Source organism: Pelophylax lessonae (assembly GCF_965119305.1).
Source record: "Pelophylax lessonae genome assembly, chromosome: 2".
NCBI classification, from domain to species: Eukaryota; Metazoa; Chordata; class Amphibia; order Anura; family Ranidae; genus Pelophylax; species Pelophylax lessonae.
This window is the reverse complement of record NC_138769.1, coordinates 434,321,220-434,341,668: the sequence shown is the minus strand read 5'-3', so window position 1 is coordinate 434,341,668 and position 20,449 is coordinate 434,321,220. Positions and strand designations below refer to the sequence as shown.

At 40.3% G+C, this 20,449-nt stretch overlaps 1 protein-coding gene across 1 annotated transcript in view; it reads right to left on the bottom strand.

Annotated features, from left to right (window-relative positions):
* Positions 1–20,449, bottom strand: part of DMD (dystrophin) — a 3,625,631-nt gene that overhangs the window by 2,449,360 nt on the left and 1,155,822 nt on the right. The window contains exon 10 of the mRNA XM_082246191.1: positions 1,155–1,343. Within this exon, the coding sequence (XP_082102317.1) occupies positions 1,155–1,343 (189 nt within the window). The remainder of the gene's footprint in view (positions 1–1,154; positions 1,344–20,449) is intronic.

Sequence of the window (20,449 nt, the reverse complement as noted above, 5' to 3'; positions counted from 1 at the left end):
GTTGCTGTATGTATGTAACTGCACATCTGAGCAGTTACATGTTTACAAGGATGAATGTGTGGCCCTGGATTCAGACAGTATGCATCCATGGCCACAAATCCATTAATGTATACATGAAACCACTTGTATGCGCTATGTCAAATTGTAATTGATATGTACAGACTGCTTCTTCTTGGTGCTGTACAGCCCTTTGTGACCATGTGAATGAGGCATTCTTTGTAACCTTTAATTGTTTTTTAAATTTTTTTAGATTTTTTTTTACACTATTGTGGGAGGGGGCTTTTTGGAAATATCAGATGTTTAAACATATCTTTGATATTTGCCCTTTGAGACAGAGACCAAGATTGAGGACATAAATGTAGAGGGTCAAGGGGACCATATTGTTATAAGAGCCTGGTCGCTGAAGCAAATCATGAAAGGGAGAATTCAGCTGCAGGGTTTACTGATCTGGATAGCTGGACGTGGCTCTGTTCACTGTCTTTGCTGTTGTGGCAGGGAAAGGGTTAAAAAAAACATAAAATGACCCACAATGTACATCCATCATCAATCATGTGGTGTAGCAATACAGATTCACGTGAATCATAATGAACCCTGCTTGCCAACCCTTTCCTTACTGTACAGTAATTCAAAAAATGCTCTTGCATTGGTATGTCACCCATGCCACTTACCAGCTTCCCATGCTCTTTTTTGACAATCTTTGCCTATCAGCCTTGATAATTGGCAAAATGTATCATCCCTACCCTAGAGACTATTTTATCTGAACGCAGCTGAGGTGGAAAGGAAGAGAAGCAATATCCATAGACAACCTATTATGTATCTAATGTGCTTAAGGAAATGCTCAGATCTTTGAGGTGGTAGGTGCTCTCTGCTTTTTTTTTTTCTATGCTTTAGGTGGGTGTGGCCTTTCTTGGTGGTGCTGTCTTCTTAATGGGAAGTTTAATTTATCCATAATTATTCACTTCTCAATTCTAAGAATATGAAAGAGTAGAGAATAAATGGAGAAGGAACTAAATTCTATTACATTGCAATAAAATCTCCATTCAAGTAGCTCTAGGTTTATATGTAGCAGCACTGAACTTTTTCAACTCTCAAAGTATGGAATGTAAAAAAAATGTAATAGGCATACAGAAATTCCTGGCAGACCTTTGACTTACCTCATGAGTATGGAACTGTTCTTTGACGTCATCAACATTGTCAGAAATTGCTCCTTGATTCTGTAAAGCATCCTCAGCAGAAAAAAGCCAAGAAAGCACTCTTTCCAATGCTGACTGGTAACTTTCTAGATCCACCTCCGGTTCCATCACTAACCTGCCAAATGGCCGGTCATCCACACCTTGTATTTGCTGCAGAGAAAATAGCACCATATTAGCTGCAGTTTACACTCTAATTATTACAAAGTATTTTGTTCAACCAGAAACTATTTGGCTGTAACTAAACAAAATGGAAATATTTTAATAACAAAATTATTTGCTGGACACTTTACACAATACAGTATCACAAAATGAACAATTGTTTCATATGAAAGTTTTTTTTTTCTATGTCCTACATTATCTGATATTGCTTTTTCCTCAATGGATTTATGTGTATATGATGGCTGTAATGGATTTGAATTGAGAAACTGGGAGACAGCAAAGTAAGTTCTAGGGCTTGATAAACATGGATATGCTTAAATCCATCTTTTATTTGATGTTGCTTCTAAAGCTGTAATAAACGATAAATGCAGGATTTATCACAAGGGTTTGCAAGGGAATAGATTTTTTGTGTGAATGATACACATTTGAGCCTTCAATAGTTCATCACAGAAGAAAGAAGTGCAAGTACATATTTTTCTGTAGGGCAGGTAACTCTGTTTTGTGTCCTATATCTGTGCCTGCTGTACTTGCCCGGGGTAGTGTTTGCACCTTGATCAGAGATTACTGATGTAAAAAAAAATAGATAATATAGATAGATAATAAAAATAGTTAATGATAGGAAAACATGTGGATACTGTACTAATGTATGTTAGAATAACATTAGAAATATGCTTAAAATGTATTATTGGGTACTGATAGAAATAGGACAACTTACTGGTTAAATGATATTTGCATACAGAAATCTGATAAGACATGTTTCTGTTGCTATACCTGTCAATCTAAGTAACCCCCAGCAAAGTCAAGATAGGCTAAAAAAAACTGTGCATGAGCTCTTATGTTGCTGCATGTGTTATTTTTTACTCAAGCCCATTCAGTAATATGCATTATGGTAACAGATATTTTTGAATGGACAAATCCACCCTATGCTAACAAGGAACACTTAGTGTTGTAAGTAGAAGGGAGTTTAGCTTGTAAATTAAACCCACCAATTTACATGTCTCTAAATTCCTCCAATCCAAATTTTGGTCAAAGCAAATTCAAGAGCATGCATTCCGTTCCCTTTCTATTGACTTCAAAAGTCATATTATTTTAACAGGAACATTCCAACATCAGCAAGAATAGGCCATTGCCACTGTCATACAAAAATGCCATCCATAAAACCATTGTTTTTAAAGATGTAATATTGGAGTATTATTATGACTGTTGAGTTTACATTGTGGAGTTGTTTTGATGGGTTATCATGTAATTAACTACATAATCAGAGACAACAACTTTTTGGAACGTGTCCGAATGGCTGTGTTGCCAAACTGGGTTTGTAGAAAACCGTTGGATACATGGAAGGAATCATGTCTCTATTCCCTCTTTAAAAGGTTGCAAACATGGTGTTTCCTGAAGCAACATAACATGTTCTTTTTCTATGAAAGATATTGTAGTATCCCTCAGTTGGGAGGTAAAATCCATACTAGACCATTGTAAGTGATGGCTGGAAAAGGAGCTGTTGTGGAAATTTTATTAGGACTAGTGTGGACATTTTTCACGATGTGTTTATTTTTTTAGCTTGTCATTGTGGCTCCTGTTGTCTGTTTGCTTGCAATACGCTCATTACAGTATGTACTGTACGTGTACAGTATGAGGAAAGACTACCGGCAGTAAAAAAGTTACCTTAGATATGTAGACGCATTCGCTCTACATAGACATCTCCACCGGTGAACACTCCATGTGCGGGTCTGTTTGCCGGTAGAGATCTATGAGTATTGCGGTGCGGAGTTCAATGATCAAGCAGCAAGGATTCGACTACCAGCGGGGGCCCCTGTATAATGTGGAGATTTGTTCGCTCTGTGGGGATATGTTTGCTCTGTGAAGTCAATATCGTTTTGATATCTATCTGCCTTTTTGAAGGGTTACATGCTCATGTCTTTCTACTGTGCTTGATCACCATAGTGGAAACTGCATGGCTCTTTTTCTGCAGATAACCTCACGTCTATGGGAACAGTAGTATAATCTTTATAATCTTATTAGGCATTGTTCTCTGAGCCTTGCTGAGTGGGATTCATGCCAGTAGTAGTTGCAGGAATACATGCACTAGTTTGATTAGAGGCGCGAATTCCGCTACACGTGGGTTTCAACTACGGTGTGCGGATTTCCGCACACCAACAACGGAAAGCCATGCATGCTGTTCTGCTCATTCACGATTGTGTACTCCCCCTTTCTGTTGTATATTAAAATGTATACAGGTGTGCCATTCTGATTCTATGTGAGTAACTTAAGTCATGTGACTGTACATTTGGAACTGATTGGCTGATGTTGTATAGCCATCACTTCCTGCTGTTGTTCCTTTGTTGTCCCATAAATAAACAGAACTCAGTGCTTTAAGTAGGACATTCTATTGAGCATCCAATCTGATAACAGCCTGTGTGTCTGTATTACTGGGTACAGCTGAGCGCGCTCAATTACCTTATACAAAAGAGCTGAGATCTGTGCTTTTTAGCACAATTGGATTATTTGCGCTTGGCATATATTAATATTCAAAAGTGCACTTATTAGCACAATGGAGCTACTTGCGCATCAAGCGAACATTAAGATCCAAGACAGAGCTCCTCCTGGCTCCAAGCTGCGAGCTATGAGCTGCAGCAGTATCATATAGAAAAATCCTTAAAGCGGTAGTATACCCTGCTTTTTAACTTTTACCTACAGGTAAGCCTATAATAAGGCTTACCTGTAGGTAAAATTAATATCTCCTAAACCTGCATGGTTTTGAAGATATTCACCCTGCATGCAGCCGCTGACACCAGCGGCGCATGTGCTCTGAAGGCCTGGCGGACCTTCAGAGCCCCTTGCCGGAAAGTGAACTCCCGCGCGCATGCGCAGGAGTGACATCACTGCTGCTCCGGCCACTCACAGTGCCGGAGCCGCCGAACCCGGAAGAGACGCAGACGGAAGATGTCAGCTGCCTCAGCAGTGTCCGGGCGACCATGTCGGGCTTCCTTCTAAGATAAGTATTTCTAAGCTCCAAGGGGCAGAACAAAACACATTGGGGGCATGGCTTGGTCGGAGTCTGGGCTAAGGCTGCCATTCACTCTTCACACAGGTCTGCCGTCAATGAGCGGTTGTTTCCTCAAAAAAAAACAAACAAAGAAAAATCAAAACCCTGTAGGACAAAGGCATAATGAGCTAGTATGCATCGCACACTAGCTCATTATGCCTTTGTCCTACAGGGATTTGATTTTTCTTTGTTTGTTTTTTTTTGAGGATACAACCGCTCATTGACGGCAGACCTATGTGAAGAGTGAATGGCAGCCTTAGCCCAGACTCCGACCAAGCCATGCCCCCAATGTGTTTGGTTCTGCCCCTTGGAGCTTAGTTATCACTAAGCTCCAAGGGGCGGACAGAAATGCATTAGAGCGTGGCCTAGTCAGAGTCTGGTAAGAGGATGCCATTCACTCTTTACGCGGTTCTGCCATGTGATTGCTTGGATTTTTCTCTCTGATACTGATGTTCTTTTTCTAACCTGCACAGATAACTGATTGCTTGGTTTTTATTACTTTTCTACACACTAGCTTTATCACAAGCACATCACTAGAATCATACTTATTAATTATTATTATGTTGCTATGTTTAGGCAATTAAAAACTAAAAGTTTTGTAGAAAAAATAAATACATTTTAGAATGGCATGATTGTTTAAGTAAAAGTAAGGCACATTCTAATTATGAACCTTAGGTCTCCTTCCAAAGTAGAGATCTCGGTTATGCTTTGCTTGACTTTTAATTAAGCCACATATCAGCTATCAAAGCCTAATTCCCATTACAGAAGTTACGCTTCTCAGGGCAGAGCTAAGAGTTTATAAAAGAAATCAGATACACTTCATGGAGCATTTATAATTGTTGTGGTAGGAGGTAGGGATATGCTGCATTATGCTATGTTTCACAGCATATCTGCAAATTTAGTTCCTTTCAACAACATGATGAGGTCCATATAACAATTACATTAGGGAGGTTGGAGGAAGGTGGTTTGCATGCCAGTTATCCCCTATAAATATGAAACTAGAAGTGTTACTTGGAAACAAATCAAAAAGTCTAATAACATAGCTAGCTACAGTATGTTTCTTGCATCAAAAAAATCATACATACTGCGTAATCTCAAAGATTCAAGTTAATCAGGAGTAAAGCATATTGAGCAATGTATTAAAATAGGGAAAAGTAGGACCATGATTACATTTCCAACTTAACGCTACATACATTTGGACTAGGGTTAGGTATTCCTGTGTAGTCCAATTTATTTTCCCAAATATACACTATTTCTGCACCCTACTCATTAAAAGCTGTGCAAAGTGTAATGATGTAAAAAGCACAACCTCATTTGGTTCTAAGAAATCAGATTAATGAAGCATGAACTTAAATGGTTTGTGTTCATAAAATATATCATGCTAAATGCAAATAAATGAGCTGTATCTAGTGCATCTATTCATATACTACATATCCATGCACCTACTGTATATCACCAAATGCAATAACACATAACAAAGTGTACCACATAAATAAAACAAATCAACAAATTTTACTCAGAAGTAGTGACCACAGTCAGTTCCAAATACACCTATGAATGCCTTCTAGCCATTAAAACCTTAAAACACACAGAATTCTCCCAAGTATGGAGCATATGGGTCAATAGACACACACTTTGTCTACTATAACTTGAAATGTAATACTTGTACTCTTGGAAATATATGTTTGTACTGTGTAGCATGTTATGCTATATGCTAGATAATATACTGTTTACAGTTTTTCTTTGTCATTTATTGTGATAATCAAAACAAATTATTGAAACATAAATAAAACCAAATTGTGTATCGCATTATTATAAAAATCAAAACAGGTTAGTGTGAGGGGTGCATGCGCAAATTAGGCCAAGTAGGACATGCTTTATTAGAGCTTTGCTTTTCTCTGGATCTCAAGAACACACATGGAGGCAGGAACAATGTGCTTCAGTTCTAAGCAGAAAACAAAGACAAAATCTATCTGGCCAAGCCTCTTTCAAAATGGTGGCACCTCAATTTTCCTTGCTGAGTGAGCCATGCTCACATAGGCAGACTCAGCAGTTGACAACAGGAGATGGTGAGTCAGACACAGACTTTGGGAGTGCTCCCTTACCTTTTCATCCTGATGCCACACAGCCAGACCTGCTTCACCATTTTGAGCAGATGCTCAACAAAGTCTCAAAGCAGACCTCTGAACAAATTTCTGACAGGCTGTCCCATAAATTTGTGAATTAGGGCAGTGCACAGTGGATCAGGAACAAAGAGTGAATGATGTTGATGCCCTAATGGCTAAACACTCTGAGGAGCTAAAAGCCTTGCAGGAAGAAAACTTCACTCTACAATCCCGCCTTGAGGATTATGAGAATAGGGTCCAGAACTCTAACCTTTGAATTAGCAGTCTCTGAGTCAATCACAGATCATCCATCAACAGTAACAGCATTGTTCCAGGAGCTGATGACCTCTATCCCAACGGCCCCCTTGAATGTTCTCACCCTAACCGTTCAGGTGCTCAACTCCCCTAACAAATGCATTAAAGCTTTCCAGTCTCTCTCTTATTAAGGCACATGTATTCTGTTTACAAGAGACACATTCTACAACCCACTCCTCTCCCAAATGTGTGGCTACTCCTACCCCAAGTGTATACTGTTTCTGCATCTTCTAAGTGCAGGGGGGGGTCCTAATGTGCAATTTCATTGCACAATTCTCTTCCCCCTCTGGATGGAAATCAAGGACCCTGAAGGCTACTACCTGATACTTACGTGAAATCTTCTTGATAGTAAGGTCACTATCGTATCCTATTACTGAATCCTTTCCTCTCCCATTTACTGATTGTAATCAACACCCATAAACGGGAACCCTCCTAATGTGTGGTGAAGCCAAACAAATCCGATATATTTCTTAAGATAAGTCTTCCATTTTTCCCTCCCCCAGTGCTATTAGGCTCACTTTCCAGCAACTCTCATACCGCCACTCCTTGTTAGATTACTGGCAGAAATGTAACCCAGTAAGGCATCAATATATGCACTACTCCTATCCTCATAAATTTTTCTCCCAAATTGATCACATCTTTATCGCTGTTGGTTCCTCTCCCCTACTCCTCTCCTCAAATACATTACCTGTCACTTGGACAAATCATAGCGCTGTCCTCATAACCTTGTCCTCTTTGATGTCCATACCCAGCAACCAGTCATGGTGTATCAATGATAGCATCCTAGCACACTCAGACTACCACCTAGACCTAGAAAATTTACTCAAGGACTATCTCTTCAACAATTCTGCGGAAGGGACCTCCCTGCTAGAGATGTCGCAATCCTAAAAGTTGCCGTTCGCGAACGACGAATGCAAACCCCCGCAAATGTTCGGGAACGGGCGAACCGGGCGAACCGCCATATACTTCAATAGGCAGGCGAATTTTAAAACCCACAGGGACTCTTTCTGGCCACAATAGTGATGGAAAAGTTGTTTCAAGGGGACTAACACCTGGACTGTGGCATGCCGGAGGGGGATCCATGGCAAAACTCCCATGGAAAATTACGTAGTTGACGCAGAGTCGGGTTTTAATCCATAAAGGGCATAAATCACCTAACATTCCTAAATTGTTTGGAATAACGTGCTTTAAAACATCCAGTGTGTGTATACGATCAGGTATGATGTTGTATCAATCAGGTAGTGTAAGGGTTACGCCCGCTTTACAGTGACAGACCAAACTCTGACAGACCAAACTCCCAGTTTAACGCACCGCAAACAACCGCAAACAGTCCATTTGCAGTGGGTACAGTACAGTCTGTGGACCTGACACTCACTGGCAGGCAACTATAAAAAATATTTTTTTTTTAATTTGCAAGGTGCTGTGCCACCGTATATATGAGTGGTGGGCACTGCAGTGGGCACAGTACACTCTGTGGACCTGACACTCACTGGCAGGCCAGGCAACTGAAATTATAAAAAATATATATTTTTTTAATTTGCAAGGTGCTGTGCCACCGTATATATGAGTGGTGGGCACTGCAGTGGGCACAGTACACTCTGTGGACCTGACACTCACTGGCAGGCCAGGCAACTGCAATTATAAAAAATATATATTTTTTTAATTTGCAAGGTGCTCTGCCACCGTATATATGAGTGGTGGGCACTGCAGTGGGCACAGTACACTCTGTGGACCTGAAACTCACTGGCAGGCCAGGCAACTGCAATTATAAAAAATATTTTTTTATTTTAATCTGCAAGGTTCTGTTCCACCGTATATATGAGTGGTGGGCACTGCAGTGGGCACAGTACACTCTGTGGACCTGACACTCACTGGCAGGCCAGGCAACTGAAATTATAAAAAATATATATTTTTTTAATTTGCAAGGTGCTGTGCCACCGTATATATGAGTGGTGGGCACTGCAGTGGGCACAGTACACTCTGTGGACCTGAAACTCACTGGCAGGCCAGGCAACTGCAATTATAAAAAATATTTTTTTATTTTAATCTGCAAGGTTCTGTTCCACCGTATATATGAGTGGTGGGCACTGCAGTGGGCACAGTACACTCTGTGGACCTGACATTCACTGGCAGGCCAGGCAACTGCAATTATAGAAAATATTTTTTTTTTAATTTGCAAGGTGCTGTGCCACCGTATATATGAGTGGTGGGCACTGCAGTGGGCACAGTACACTCTGTGGACCTGACACTCACTGGCAGGCCAGGCAACTGAAATTATAAAAAATATATATTTTTTTAATTTGCAAGGTGCTGTGCCACCGTATATATGAGTGGTGGGCACTGCAGTGGGCACAGTACACTCTGTGGACCTGAAACTCACTGGCAGGCCAGGCAACTGCAATTATAAAAAATATTTTTTTATTTTAATCTGCAAGGTTCTGTTCCACCGTATATATGAGTGGTGGGCACTGCAGTGGGCACAGTACACTCTGTGGACCTGACATTCACTGGCAGGCCAGGCAACTGCAATTATAGAAAATATTTTTTTTTTAATTTGCAAGGTGCTGTGCCACCGTATATATGAGTGGTGGGCACTGCAGTGGGCACAGTACACTCTGTGGACCTGACACTCACTGGCAGCCGGCAGGCAACTGCAATTATGACAGAGGAAAAAAAATATATATTTTTTAAACTGCAAGGTACTAAAGGTACTGTGCCACCCGATATGAGTGTGTTGTGCACACAGTACAGTCTGTGGTGGGTCTGTGGCCTCTCACACACGGCGGGCAGGCAACTGCACAATAGATATATATATATATATATAAGGGCTTTTTGGGGTGCTGTCAGGATGCTGCCCTTACAGCAGGAGTGGACCGAGAACACTATCTAACAACTGTCCCTATTAACAGCAGCAGCAGCAGCACTCTCCCTGCTCTCACTAACACACTGCTTCAGAATGATCTAAGATGGATGCTGCCCTTGCTTTTTTATAGGAGGTGGGAGGGTGTGGGAGGGAGGGTATTCTGATTGGCTGGAATGTGTCTGGTGACTGTGAGGTACAGGGTCAAAGTTTGCCTCAATGATGAAGTATAGGGGGCAGACCGAACATCGCATATGTTCGCCCACAGCGGCTGGCGCGAACAATTGATGTTCGCCGGGAACTGTTTGCCGGCGAATAGTTCGGGACATCTCTACTCCCTGCTAACTCTCTGGGAAGCCCACAAATCAGTTATTAGGGGTGTATACATTAGTTAGGCATCTTACCTCCAAAAGGAGAAACGCCTCCTCCATAAACATCTTGAGAAGGAATTTTATAAATCATCAGCTGCAATCCAGGAGCAACCTATCCCAGCCTTTGACAAAGCTCACTTGGAGCTAGACGTATTCCCAAAAGGGCTCAGTGGAAAAGGCCTTACGCATAACCCAACACAATTTCTCCACAAAGGACAATAAACCCAATACATTCCTAGCTCTTGCCCTCCATAAGGCTGACCAAACACTCAAACCTGTGCATTTAAAGGTTTCCAGAGATACTTATACAGGCAACCCTTTAAAAATACTTCACAATTTCCTTTGCAGGCTCACTGACTTCTACCCAGATTTAGCCCTTTTAATAATTCACGAGCTAAAACCCTTTCCTCTAGCATCAAACTGCCCATACTCTCGACCACTCATACTGAGTGCCTAGATATACCCAACACAGCCACAGAAATCCTCACAGCTATTAAAGTCCTAAAACCACATAAATGTCCAGGCCCCAATGGCCTATAAAAACATTGCATACCCTCTTAGCCCCTGACTGGCTGTGGCTTTTAATTCCAATTTAGGCCTCTTTTAGGGCTAAAACTTTAACAACTACCTCAATGACATCTCTATGATACCCAAACCTTACTCTGATGACAATTTGTAGTCTAATTACAGACCCATTTCAATCCTCAATCTTGATATCAAAATTCTAGTGAAAATGCTTTTGAGTCCCCTTACCCTAATCATTGGTTCCCTGATTCACAGGGACCAAGTAGGCTTCATTGCATCCCACCAAGCTGGCAACAATGTCCGCTGCGCAGTACTTCTAGTTCATGCGGTGCACACTCGTCAAATCCCATCCTGCTTTCTATCTCTTAATATATGAAAAGCCTTTGATAAAGTTTCCTGGCCTAACCTCCAGGTTGCCCTGCATCTTCTTTGGACTTTGGATCAATTTGGTTAGGCCTGGAGGTTAACCCCAAAAAATATATGACACTTAATATCTCATTATCACCACCCCAATTTGACCAATTGCGAGAAGTGTTGCCATTCTCCTGGTCCCCACATATCAGGGATCAAGCTTACCACTAATTCTCTAGATTTGTACCCTGCTAACTAACTGCAACATGCTCTCCCACCTCACAGCTCTTATGTCCTTATGGATCACCATTCCCCTATCCTGGATGGGATGGATTATAGTAATTAAAATGTTCATTTTAGCCAAAATGTTATACCTCTTCGTGACCCCTCAATTCCAATGCTGGCACACTATCTCTGAATTTAGGAACTACCATCAGTACCTTTGTTTGGGACAAATTGAAACCCTGCCTTCCTAAGACGACACTCTATACTCTGAAACTTAGGCGGTTTGGGGGTTTAAAGACCACCTTGCTATACAGTCGGCCCAACTTCCAAAACGCTATGCCACCAAGGAAATCCCCCTCATGGGTGATACTGGAATCAGTGGATTGTGACCCCCTTGGTGGCTAATCACTTATGATTAGATCCATTCCACCATGGCACCCTTAGTAATGCGACATTGATGCCACATTACCTCACAATTAGAGTTGGGTGAAAAGCTTGATCCGAGCAAAAGTTTGGCCCGAACATTGCACATTCACCCGTTTAGTGAACACCCAAATTTGCGGGCCTCTTGGTGGGATTTTTGCCCACCGAATGCCCTTTAATGCACTGCACACTGCACAGTACATTCTAAGCCCTGATTGGGCAAAGCTTGTGAACAGCTTGTTGTTAAGGAGCAAGCAGGCAAGCTAGCCACAGCATCCTTAACAACAGATGAGTCATCAGCTGTCAATGGGTTTCCGCTCGGTGGCACCTGCTGGTCAGCAGACTCGCGGCTTTTTCTTCTCACACTCTTATCGTACTCCAGCTCATAATACACGGAGACCCTAAACTAAGCATCCTCTTATGCCTATCCTCTGGTAATTTTTACCGGATTTTAAATTTGTACAGCTCCTCTTGGTTCACCTGGATACTCAAGTGATATGTATGAACTATCTAGATGTCTTTATAGAAATTACTCTTATATGTATTTACAATTGACATCACTGATCTTTATCTATATAGGTGAAGTCATATGGTTCGAACTTTGTTGACCCCTGAAGAAGGGTTTTTACCCAAAATGCATAGGGTCTTTCCTTACCATATGTACCCTTGAGTTCCCCATACCTTGTATGAGCTGTAATTGCATGCAACTTTTTTATATATTTTTTGTTTTGTTTTGTTCATTACATTTTTTGAAAAATACTTAATGTGAAATCAATAAAGTGTTTTATGTTTTGAACAAACATTTTTGTCATTTTTGGATGTCCAGTCGCCTATACAGTCCCACCACCATTGGGGGTTTTCCTTCTTTCCTATATATATAGGGATGATGGCCACTGACACCTAGGTACTAAGTGATGGGATACCATACATATTCATGTTAGAATACTGCCCTGCGGCCCAGTCTCTGAAGGGAGGGGATCATGCTCTGCTTCATTATGTCACAGTACATGTTGGTATTCATGATGGCAAATATGAGAGCTTGATGCAAGCTAAAAAATGCTATTTATCTAATTTTTAAGCCAATTCCCGTTGCCCATTAATCCAGAATAGTTGTGCCCATTGTCTCTCTGAGGTACTATAGTTTAAAAATAAAATTTTCCTTAAAATCTGATTGGTCTCTCCACAAACAAAAACTGCAGGCTGATAAAGGTGCTTACATAGTGCACATTAAGTCTAGGAAATCTTTTGCTGATTTGGTTAAATTATGCTTGTTTTTTTTTACCTTTTTTTTAATTTTAAGCTGACAAGTGTCTCTCCTGTTAAAAATGCAGACAAATATTTTGTTTAATTACTGTGTAGCTAGTCAGTACAATAGTTTGCTTTCTTTTGTGGGGAGGGGGGGGGTGCAATCTAAAGTTGATTGTTTCCAATAAAGCCGACTGTGGTCTCTCCTGTTGAAAATTAAACGTAACTATAACTCTTACAAACTGTCTATGCAGTTAGTAATAGCTATACAGAGGCGTAGTCAGGCAGGCCAGGTCAACAAATCTGGCAGAAAGGCACAAAATCAGGATCCAGGGGAATAGTCATGGGCAGGCAGAGGTCATCCATGGTCTAGCAGAGGAAAGCAGAATTATCAGGCAGGAGCGTACTCAAGAAGTCAGGCAGAAATCCAAAACCAGTAGTTCAGCAGTGCACACAGAAAGCAGACACCCAGGGAACAAATCTACACAAGCAGGCCCAGAGCACAGGCAGTGCTCTTTTTTAAAGCCTGAGCTGATTGCAGATTGACTGTAGCTGGAAGGCAGGTGGAGCTAAAGAGTCCAAAGAGGCAGAAGCAGAGTATATGCTGCAAAAACTCGGATCTTCCTGTGGCAGAGTGAATAGAGCTGCATGACTGAAATCAGAAGAATCCAGGTTCAAATCTACTCAGATACATAACAGATGAGATTAGATTAACACATTTAGGTTAGAGAAGTGCAGAAGTAATTAGATATAAGGCTTTACCTGCAGTGAAGAAGCTAGCTGCACATGCAAGCAGGCTCTTCTTATCTTTCCTATGTGCCCTAATTGTAGAAACAAACATGTGTAGCTCTGATATATTATAGTGGGGCATGATAAGTGAGCACATTTTATGGTTCAATAAATTTTCTATTGATTTTCTGTAGACATATTGCAGAAAGCAAATGAGTCATGGAATAGCAAAAAATATAGCACAGAAACATTTGTGCAAGTAACAAAGGCAATGAAATGAATATGTTGTGTTTATGATGTTAATGTCCAGCATCAGGTTACTCTACAACAAACAAAGTTGAAATATAAAGAAACTGCAAATATAATGCATGTGGCTATATAAACAAGGTCTCAGTATAGGTGATAGTTAGACAGTGGAGATTATAAAGGAGAAAAAAAACAGGCAGCATAAGGGAATGAAAAAGATAGAGGAAAAGGGAAAAGCTAAAGCACAATGGTCCAGCCCTACCTACAAACCAATGGCACTACAGTCCTTTACAGCAGAGAGGAAATGCGTAAACCAAGAGTACCATACAACTGAGTATTTTTGCATCATATCAATTACTTTAGCCTCCACTTTCTCAGGTAACATTATTTGTGTAATCTGAGATTTAGTTTCAGCCATGGAGAGAGTAGGGATTTTCCATTATCTACCAACTGTCTGTTTAGCAGGAGTGAGAACATGAATCATAAGCTTAAAGGATAAGTTCATCTTTTGGCAAAGCCACTCATTCACGGCCCTTTGTAAATGGAAAACTACAAGTCCCAAAAGTCTTTGTGGCTGTTGGCTTGTAGTTTTAAATGTCAACATTGTGGAGCATTGTGGTAGTCCATTGAGTCTTCCTTGAGTCTTCCTGTCAGATAGTATCTGCTTGTGGGTATGATGTACGGGCACACAGTTACACTGACAGATCTGCAGGAGACCTGCATGGCACCAGTGATCATCTGATTGCTGGTGCAATGCTTTAGAGGTTCCAGAAACAGAAAATAATAAATGCTATTTTTTTAAGTTCAGCTTGATTAGTGGCCATCAGTTCAGTCTGATCAGTGCCCATCAACACCCATCAGTGCAGCCATGATTAGCACCAATATGTGCAGCCTAACTCTGATCATTACCCATCAGTTCAGCCTAAAAAGTTTCCATCTGCACCCATCAGAGCAGCCTCATCAGCACTGATCAGTGCAGCCTCATCAGCATCCATCAGAGCAGCCTCATCAGTGCCAATCAGTGCAGCCTCATTAGCACCCATCAGTGAAACCTCAATAGTGTACCTCAGTGCATTCTCATCAGTGCATATCAGTGCACCAGCGTCCCCATCACAGCAGTGTGCCACCGCAGCCCACTGTCACCACTACTGTATGTCTAAAAAATTCTTTACTAGTGAGGAGGCATACCAAATCTTAAGTATGACCAAGTAGAGCAGTGGGAGGCTCTCTATGGCTGATTCTGATTCTGAATACAAAAGATTTAAGTACAGTAATTGGTCTATAACGGAGGAGGAAAGTGTGTCCATCAAAGGAAGGTGTTCTGGCGAGGAGCAGGCCACTACCAGTAGTGCAGTGGCAACCACCAGAAATGGAGTACCTCTGCATGAAAGACCAGATACTAGTTGGGTGTCACATCAGCCCCAAAGGGTTAGGGCCCATGAAAACCCTGTATGGCTTCCCCCTAACTCAGGATCAGGTAATATCCCCCTTTTTACTGCACAGACAGGTGTCAAGATCAACATAGAAAATGTTGCACACATTGTTTTTTTAAATTTAGCTTTCATAAATGATTTATTACGTTCAGTTGTGGACCAGTGCAACATTTATGCCCTACAATTTATAGCCAACAACCCAACTTCAATGTATGCCTGTCCCCATGAATGGAAACAGTTAACAGTGGAGAAGTTCAAGATCTTTTTGGGTCTCATAATTAATATGGTACTTACAAAAAAAATGAGTTACGTTCTTACTGGTTTACCCACTACATTCATCACATGCCCATTTATTCAACAGTTATGCCAACACCACCTTATTTTATGATCATGCTTTTTCTCCACTTCAGTGATAACACCCAATGCCCTCCCTCGAAATGACCCTACATATGATAAACTATAAAAAATGTGGCCACTTCTTCATTTTTAAATTAAGAAAGAAATTCTCCAAAAAGTATATCCTGGACAAAAACATCTGCGTGGATGAGTTGCTTATCCACTTCACTGGCAAGGTAGGCATCAAGCAGTTCATCCCCAGTAAAAGGGCTCAATATGGGGTGAAACTGTACAAGCTGTACGAAAGAGCCATGGGGTACACCTATACCTTCTGCATGCATTAAGGAAAGGACACCCAGCTGCATCCCCCTAACTGCCCAGATTATATTGGAACAAGTGGAAAAATAGTCTGGAACCTTGTATTCCCACTCTTTGAAAAAAAAATCATCTCTATGTTGATAATTATTATACCCACTTGCCCCTTTTCCTTAATCTTTACCAGAAGAAAACATTAGCATGTGGCACAGTATACTAATAGGGCTTCACTCAAAGGCTGGTAAATGTGAGTTTGACGAATGAAGAAGTTTTGTCTTTCTTCAATCCACAATGACACCACTGTTCAAATCCACAGAAGGTATGGTCTAGTCCAGAAGCCTGAATGTGTACAGGAGTACAAAATCATCAGGGGGCATCGATTTTAATGATCAGATGATTCAGCCCTATTCTGCAACAATAAGAACCCACCATTCATACAAGAAAGTCTCAATTTTTCTTTTCAATTTGTCAATGCATAATTCTTATGTTATCTACTGTAAATCCACTAAATGACCTGAACCCTTTCTCCGATACCTAGAGGAAATTGCCACTGCTCTTGTGTACCAGGAAGGCCCGACTAGAAACCATTCACTGAGATGCAGTGAGCAGACTTACGAGCAGAATGCCATTTTCCCAATAAAGTCACTTCCAGAGAAACATGCCAAAAATGTAAAACAAAATGTAAGGTGTGCTCCAGTGGGGGAGTTAATGAGACACCAATTATTATTGTGCCCAATGTTTCTTCCAACCAGGCCTATGCATAGGAGAATGCTTCCACCAATATCATGCTTCTCTACAATATTAGTGAAGTATGGTGAATGTAGTTCTGAATTATTCCACATACCTGTCTGCTGCCTTGACCAATGCTCTCCTCTGTGAACAACTGTAATACTAAAATCACATGTTTTTTTTTTTTATCCTTTGCTCAGTAGAATGTATTTTGGTACGTAAATGCTATGTGTTAGAAATATCTTATACATTTACAAATATGTGTATAAAAATATGTTTTATTTTCTTTCCACATTTTCCAAAAATGTGTGAAAAAAAATAACATGTTCAAAAGACTAATTATGACTCGTAGAATATACGTTGAGGTGTCTGCTTTCCCAAATGGGGTAATTTTGTGGGTGTTTTCACTGTCCTGGTGCTCTAGGGCCTTCATAAATATGTGATAGGTATTTATTAAATTAAATGTGTAATGTATGCCCCTAGAATGCTTAAAGTTGCTACTTGGATGTTGGGCCTCTGTGGCAAAGTGTGGGAAAGGCTCACACGTGTGGTATTCATTTACTCAGGATGAGTAGCAGAATGCAAGTATGTCCTATGTGATAAATAACCTAATATGACACTTTTATGTAAAAAAAAGTTTGTAAGTGGTCCATATAGTGAACTTATGTTGAGTTATTCATTTTAAGGTCATCAAAGAGGACAAGGGGGCACTCTTTACGTCTGGAGGAAAAGAGATTTAATATCCAAATACGTAAATGTTTCTTTACAGTAAGTGCTGTAAAAATATGAAATAGACTCCTCAAGAGCTGGTTCCGACTAGTTCAGTAGATTTTTTTAAAAATGATTTCCTAGATATATTTAATATAACTGGATACTAATATGTATAGGAAAAGTTGATCCAGGGAGCATCAGATTTCATCTGCTAGAGCAAGCTATGAGAGTAGGATTGTGTATATAAGATTGTATCAATGTGTTTACCCTTCTTTTGGTTGAACTAGATGGACTTGTGTCTTTTTTTTAATTTTCTTTCTTTTTTCACTTATTGCACAAAAAATAAAAACCCCAGTAGTGATTAAAAACCACCATAAGAAAACTATTTGTGTGAAAAAATGTATAACAATTTTGTGTAACATGATTAAATAATTGTCAATGAAGTGTGAGAGCACTGAAAGCTTAAAATTATTCTGGGCAGGAAGGGGGTAAATGTGCCCAGTATTGAGGTGAATAATTGTCTAGTGTTAAAACAACTGCTTCTTCTGACTATTGGATGCTGAATATATGTTCTTTACTTGTAGCATAGACATTGTATAGGACATAGAGAGAAGAATTACCATTTTGACAAGGGCCCTATTTTCATGGTTCATTTTCTGATGTTGAGTGTGGCCTGGTAAAACCAAAACATTACCACAAAAGATTCCAGTGATAAAGGTTCTCCTGCATTATTTAATGCTTCTGATTTCTGACATCAGACAGTGGGAAGAACAACATAAGTTCCACTCACTATGTCCAGGGAAGCTGATTCCATCATATCTTTACCAGTCAGACAGGAGAACTCAGTAAAGGAGGTGGGTGCAGGAGAGGGAACCACTTCTGCCACCTGTAAAAGTGATCCAGTGGCTTTATAGCCACTTGGATCATTTTTACTTGATAGGGAATTGCCGGCTGTAAAAAACAATACCGAATCATGATTGTAGCCTCAACTATTATCAGGGTATAACCACTTAAACATTATACCATTTCTAAGCAGCCTAAGGAAGTGGTTTATGCAGCTTTCATAAAAAAAAAAAAAAACTGTCGGGCAGGTCTTTGGTGAGGTATTTATTGGTATAGCGTGACAAATGCCTCTAATTTGTGTACTTGCATTGTCACCCTGTCACATGTGCCCCTGACTGAGACTACAAGTGGATGTTTTAGTGCACAGGCATGGTCCATATATGTACAACCCATGTTGGATTAACCGCATATAGATAGTAATTGGCAAAAAAAGGTTGGATAAGCATAACAGTGATGTACAAAAAAGGATGTAAAACATGTGGAAAGTGTATTATAGAAAAAAAAAAAACATGCCAATGGTTTATGATAATGACATAGTGCTTTAGAAAAATAAATGCTACATTTAAAGTTTACTTAAAATAAATTTGAACTCAAAAATCCCATCAAACGCGTCAAATTCCCGAAAACGCCGGGAATTTGCAGCGTTTGATGTAATTTTTCTCTGATCTCCCCCTGACTGGAACACATCTGACTACAATTTTTATTCCTGACTCTTTTTTCTCCCCTTTTCCTTTTTGCTTATTTGTGATGTCTGTGAAGTGTATATGGATGGCAGAAGCCCCAAAGAAGCGGAATACATAGGCCACAAAACATGTTGGCACATTATGCACTTTTTATCCTTTATACATTATTGATGTCACTGTATGTATTATGTTTTTATGGACCCCATGTCTGTTCATGGCCCTTCATACTATGAGGTTGTTTATGTATGACTGTGGATACTAAATAAATGCATTTTTGTACTTTTCTAATAAGTTATTGATATGGTTATTCTTTCATTTGGGAGTCACCATTTAAAAGCCCAATATATATGGGGTCAGATTAACCTCTTCCATTCTGGTTTTTCATACGATTCCAGAAGATATTGGAGGCAGTCTAAAGCCCTGTTCACATTATCACATAGCAGGAAAGAGAGCTTCCGTTAGGCAATTTTCATGCAATTCTGCATGTCGCATAGGGCAGCCTATTCACTTCAATGGGTTGCCCTATGTGCATTTGTCACCCAACAAGAAGCTTCTGAACCTTTTCCATTGAAAAGCTTCAACAGTTTGGACCAGTTTGCTGTGTGATCCAGTCATGCAAAAATCGCAGAATTACATCATATTTGGAGTTCCATTGAAGGATAATGGCAACCAAACACATACCATCTATTTTGCTGTGATTGCTATACAGTTTGGAATTCCAAATCACTAGGTGTGAATGGAGCCTAAGGTTGGTATCGGTAAGTGAAGACATGCTACCTGAAGTGTCTGCATCCATATACCCTAGAAGGTTGAGAGGCTGAGCTACTGTGGACCTTTGGTGTTTGGGGACCTGGAGGAGAGTGAACACAACTCTGGGTATTTGTACCATACCAGAGACCATGGAACTGAGTCACTAAGAGTTATTCAGCCACATTGGAACCCAAATAGACCTCTTGCCATGTTGGCCTGCTGCCTGGGTGAGAAAGATCATGAACAGATTGTGAGACCTGAGAATTCGGAAGCCAATTGCTGACTCCCAACCAATTAGGACCAGATTAATCATCTGCCAGAAGTGGTGAGCTGAACTACACATCTTAACCTCTTGCCAAATGCATAGACAATGCCATAGAGACTGTTTTTACACAACTGCTCATCAGTTATAGAAACATAGAAACATAGAAACATAGAATGTGTCGGCAGATAAGAACCATTTGGCCCATCTAGTCTGCCCAATATATCTGAATCCTATGAATAGTCCCTGGCCCTATCTTGTATGAAGGATAGCCTTATGCCTATCCCATGCATGCTTAAACTCCTTCACTGTATTTGCAGCTACCACTTCTGCAGGAAGGTTATTCCATGCATCCACTACTCTCTCAGTAAAGTAATACTTCCTCATATTACTTTTAAACCTTTGCCCCTCTAATTTAAAACTGTGTCCTCTTGTGGTAGTTTTTCTTCTTTTAAATATGCTCTCCTCCTTTACCGAGTTGATTCCCTTTATGTATTTAAAAGTTTCTATCATATCCCCTCTGTCTCTTCTTTCTTCCAAGCTATACATGTTAAGGTCCTTTAACCTTTCCTGGTAAGTTTTTTCCTGCAATCCATG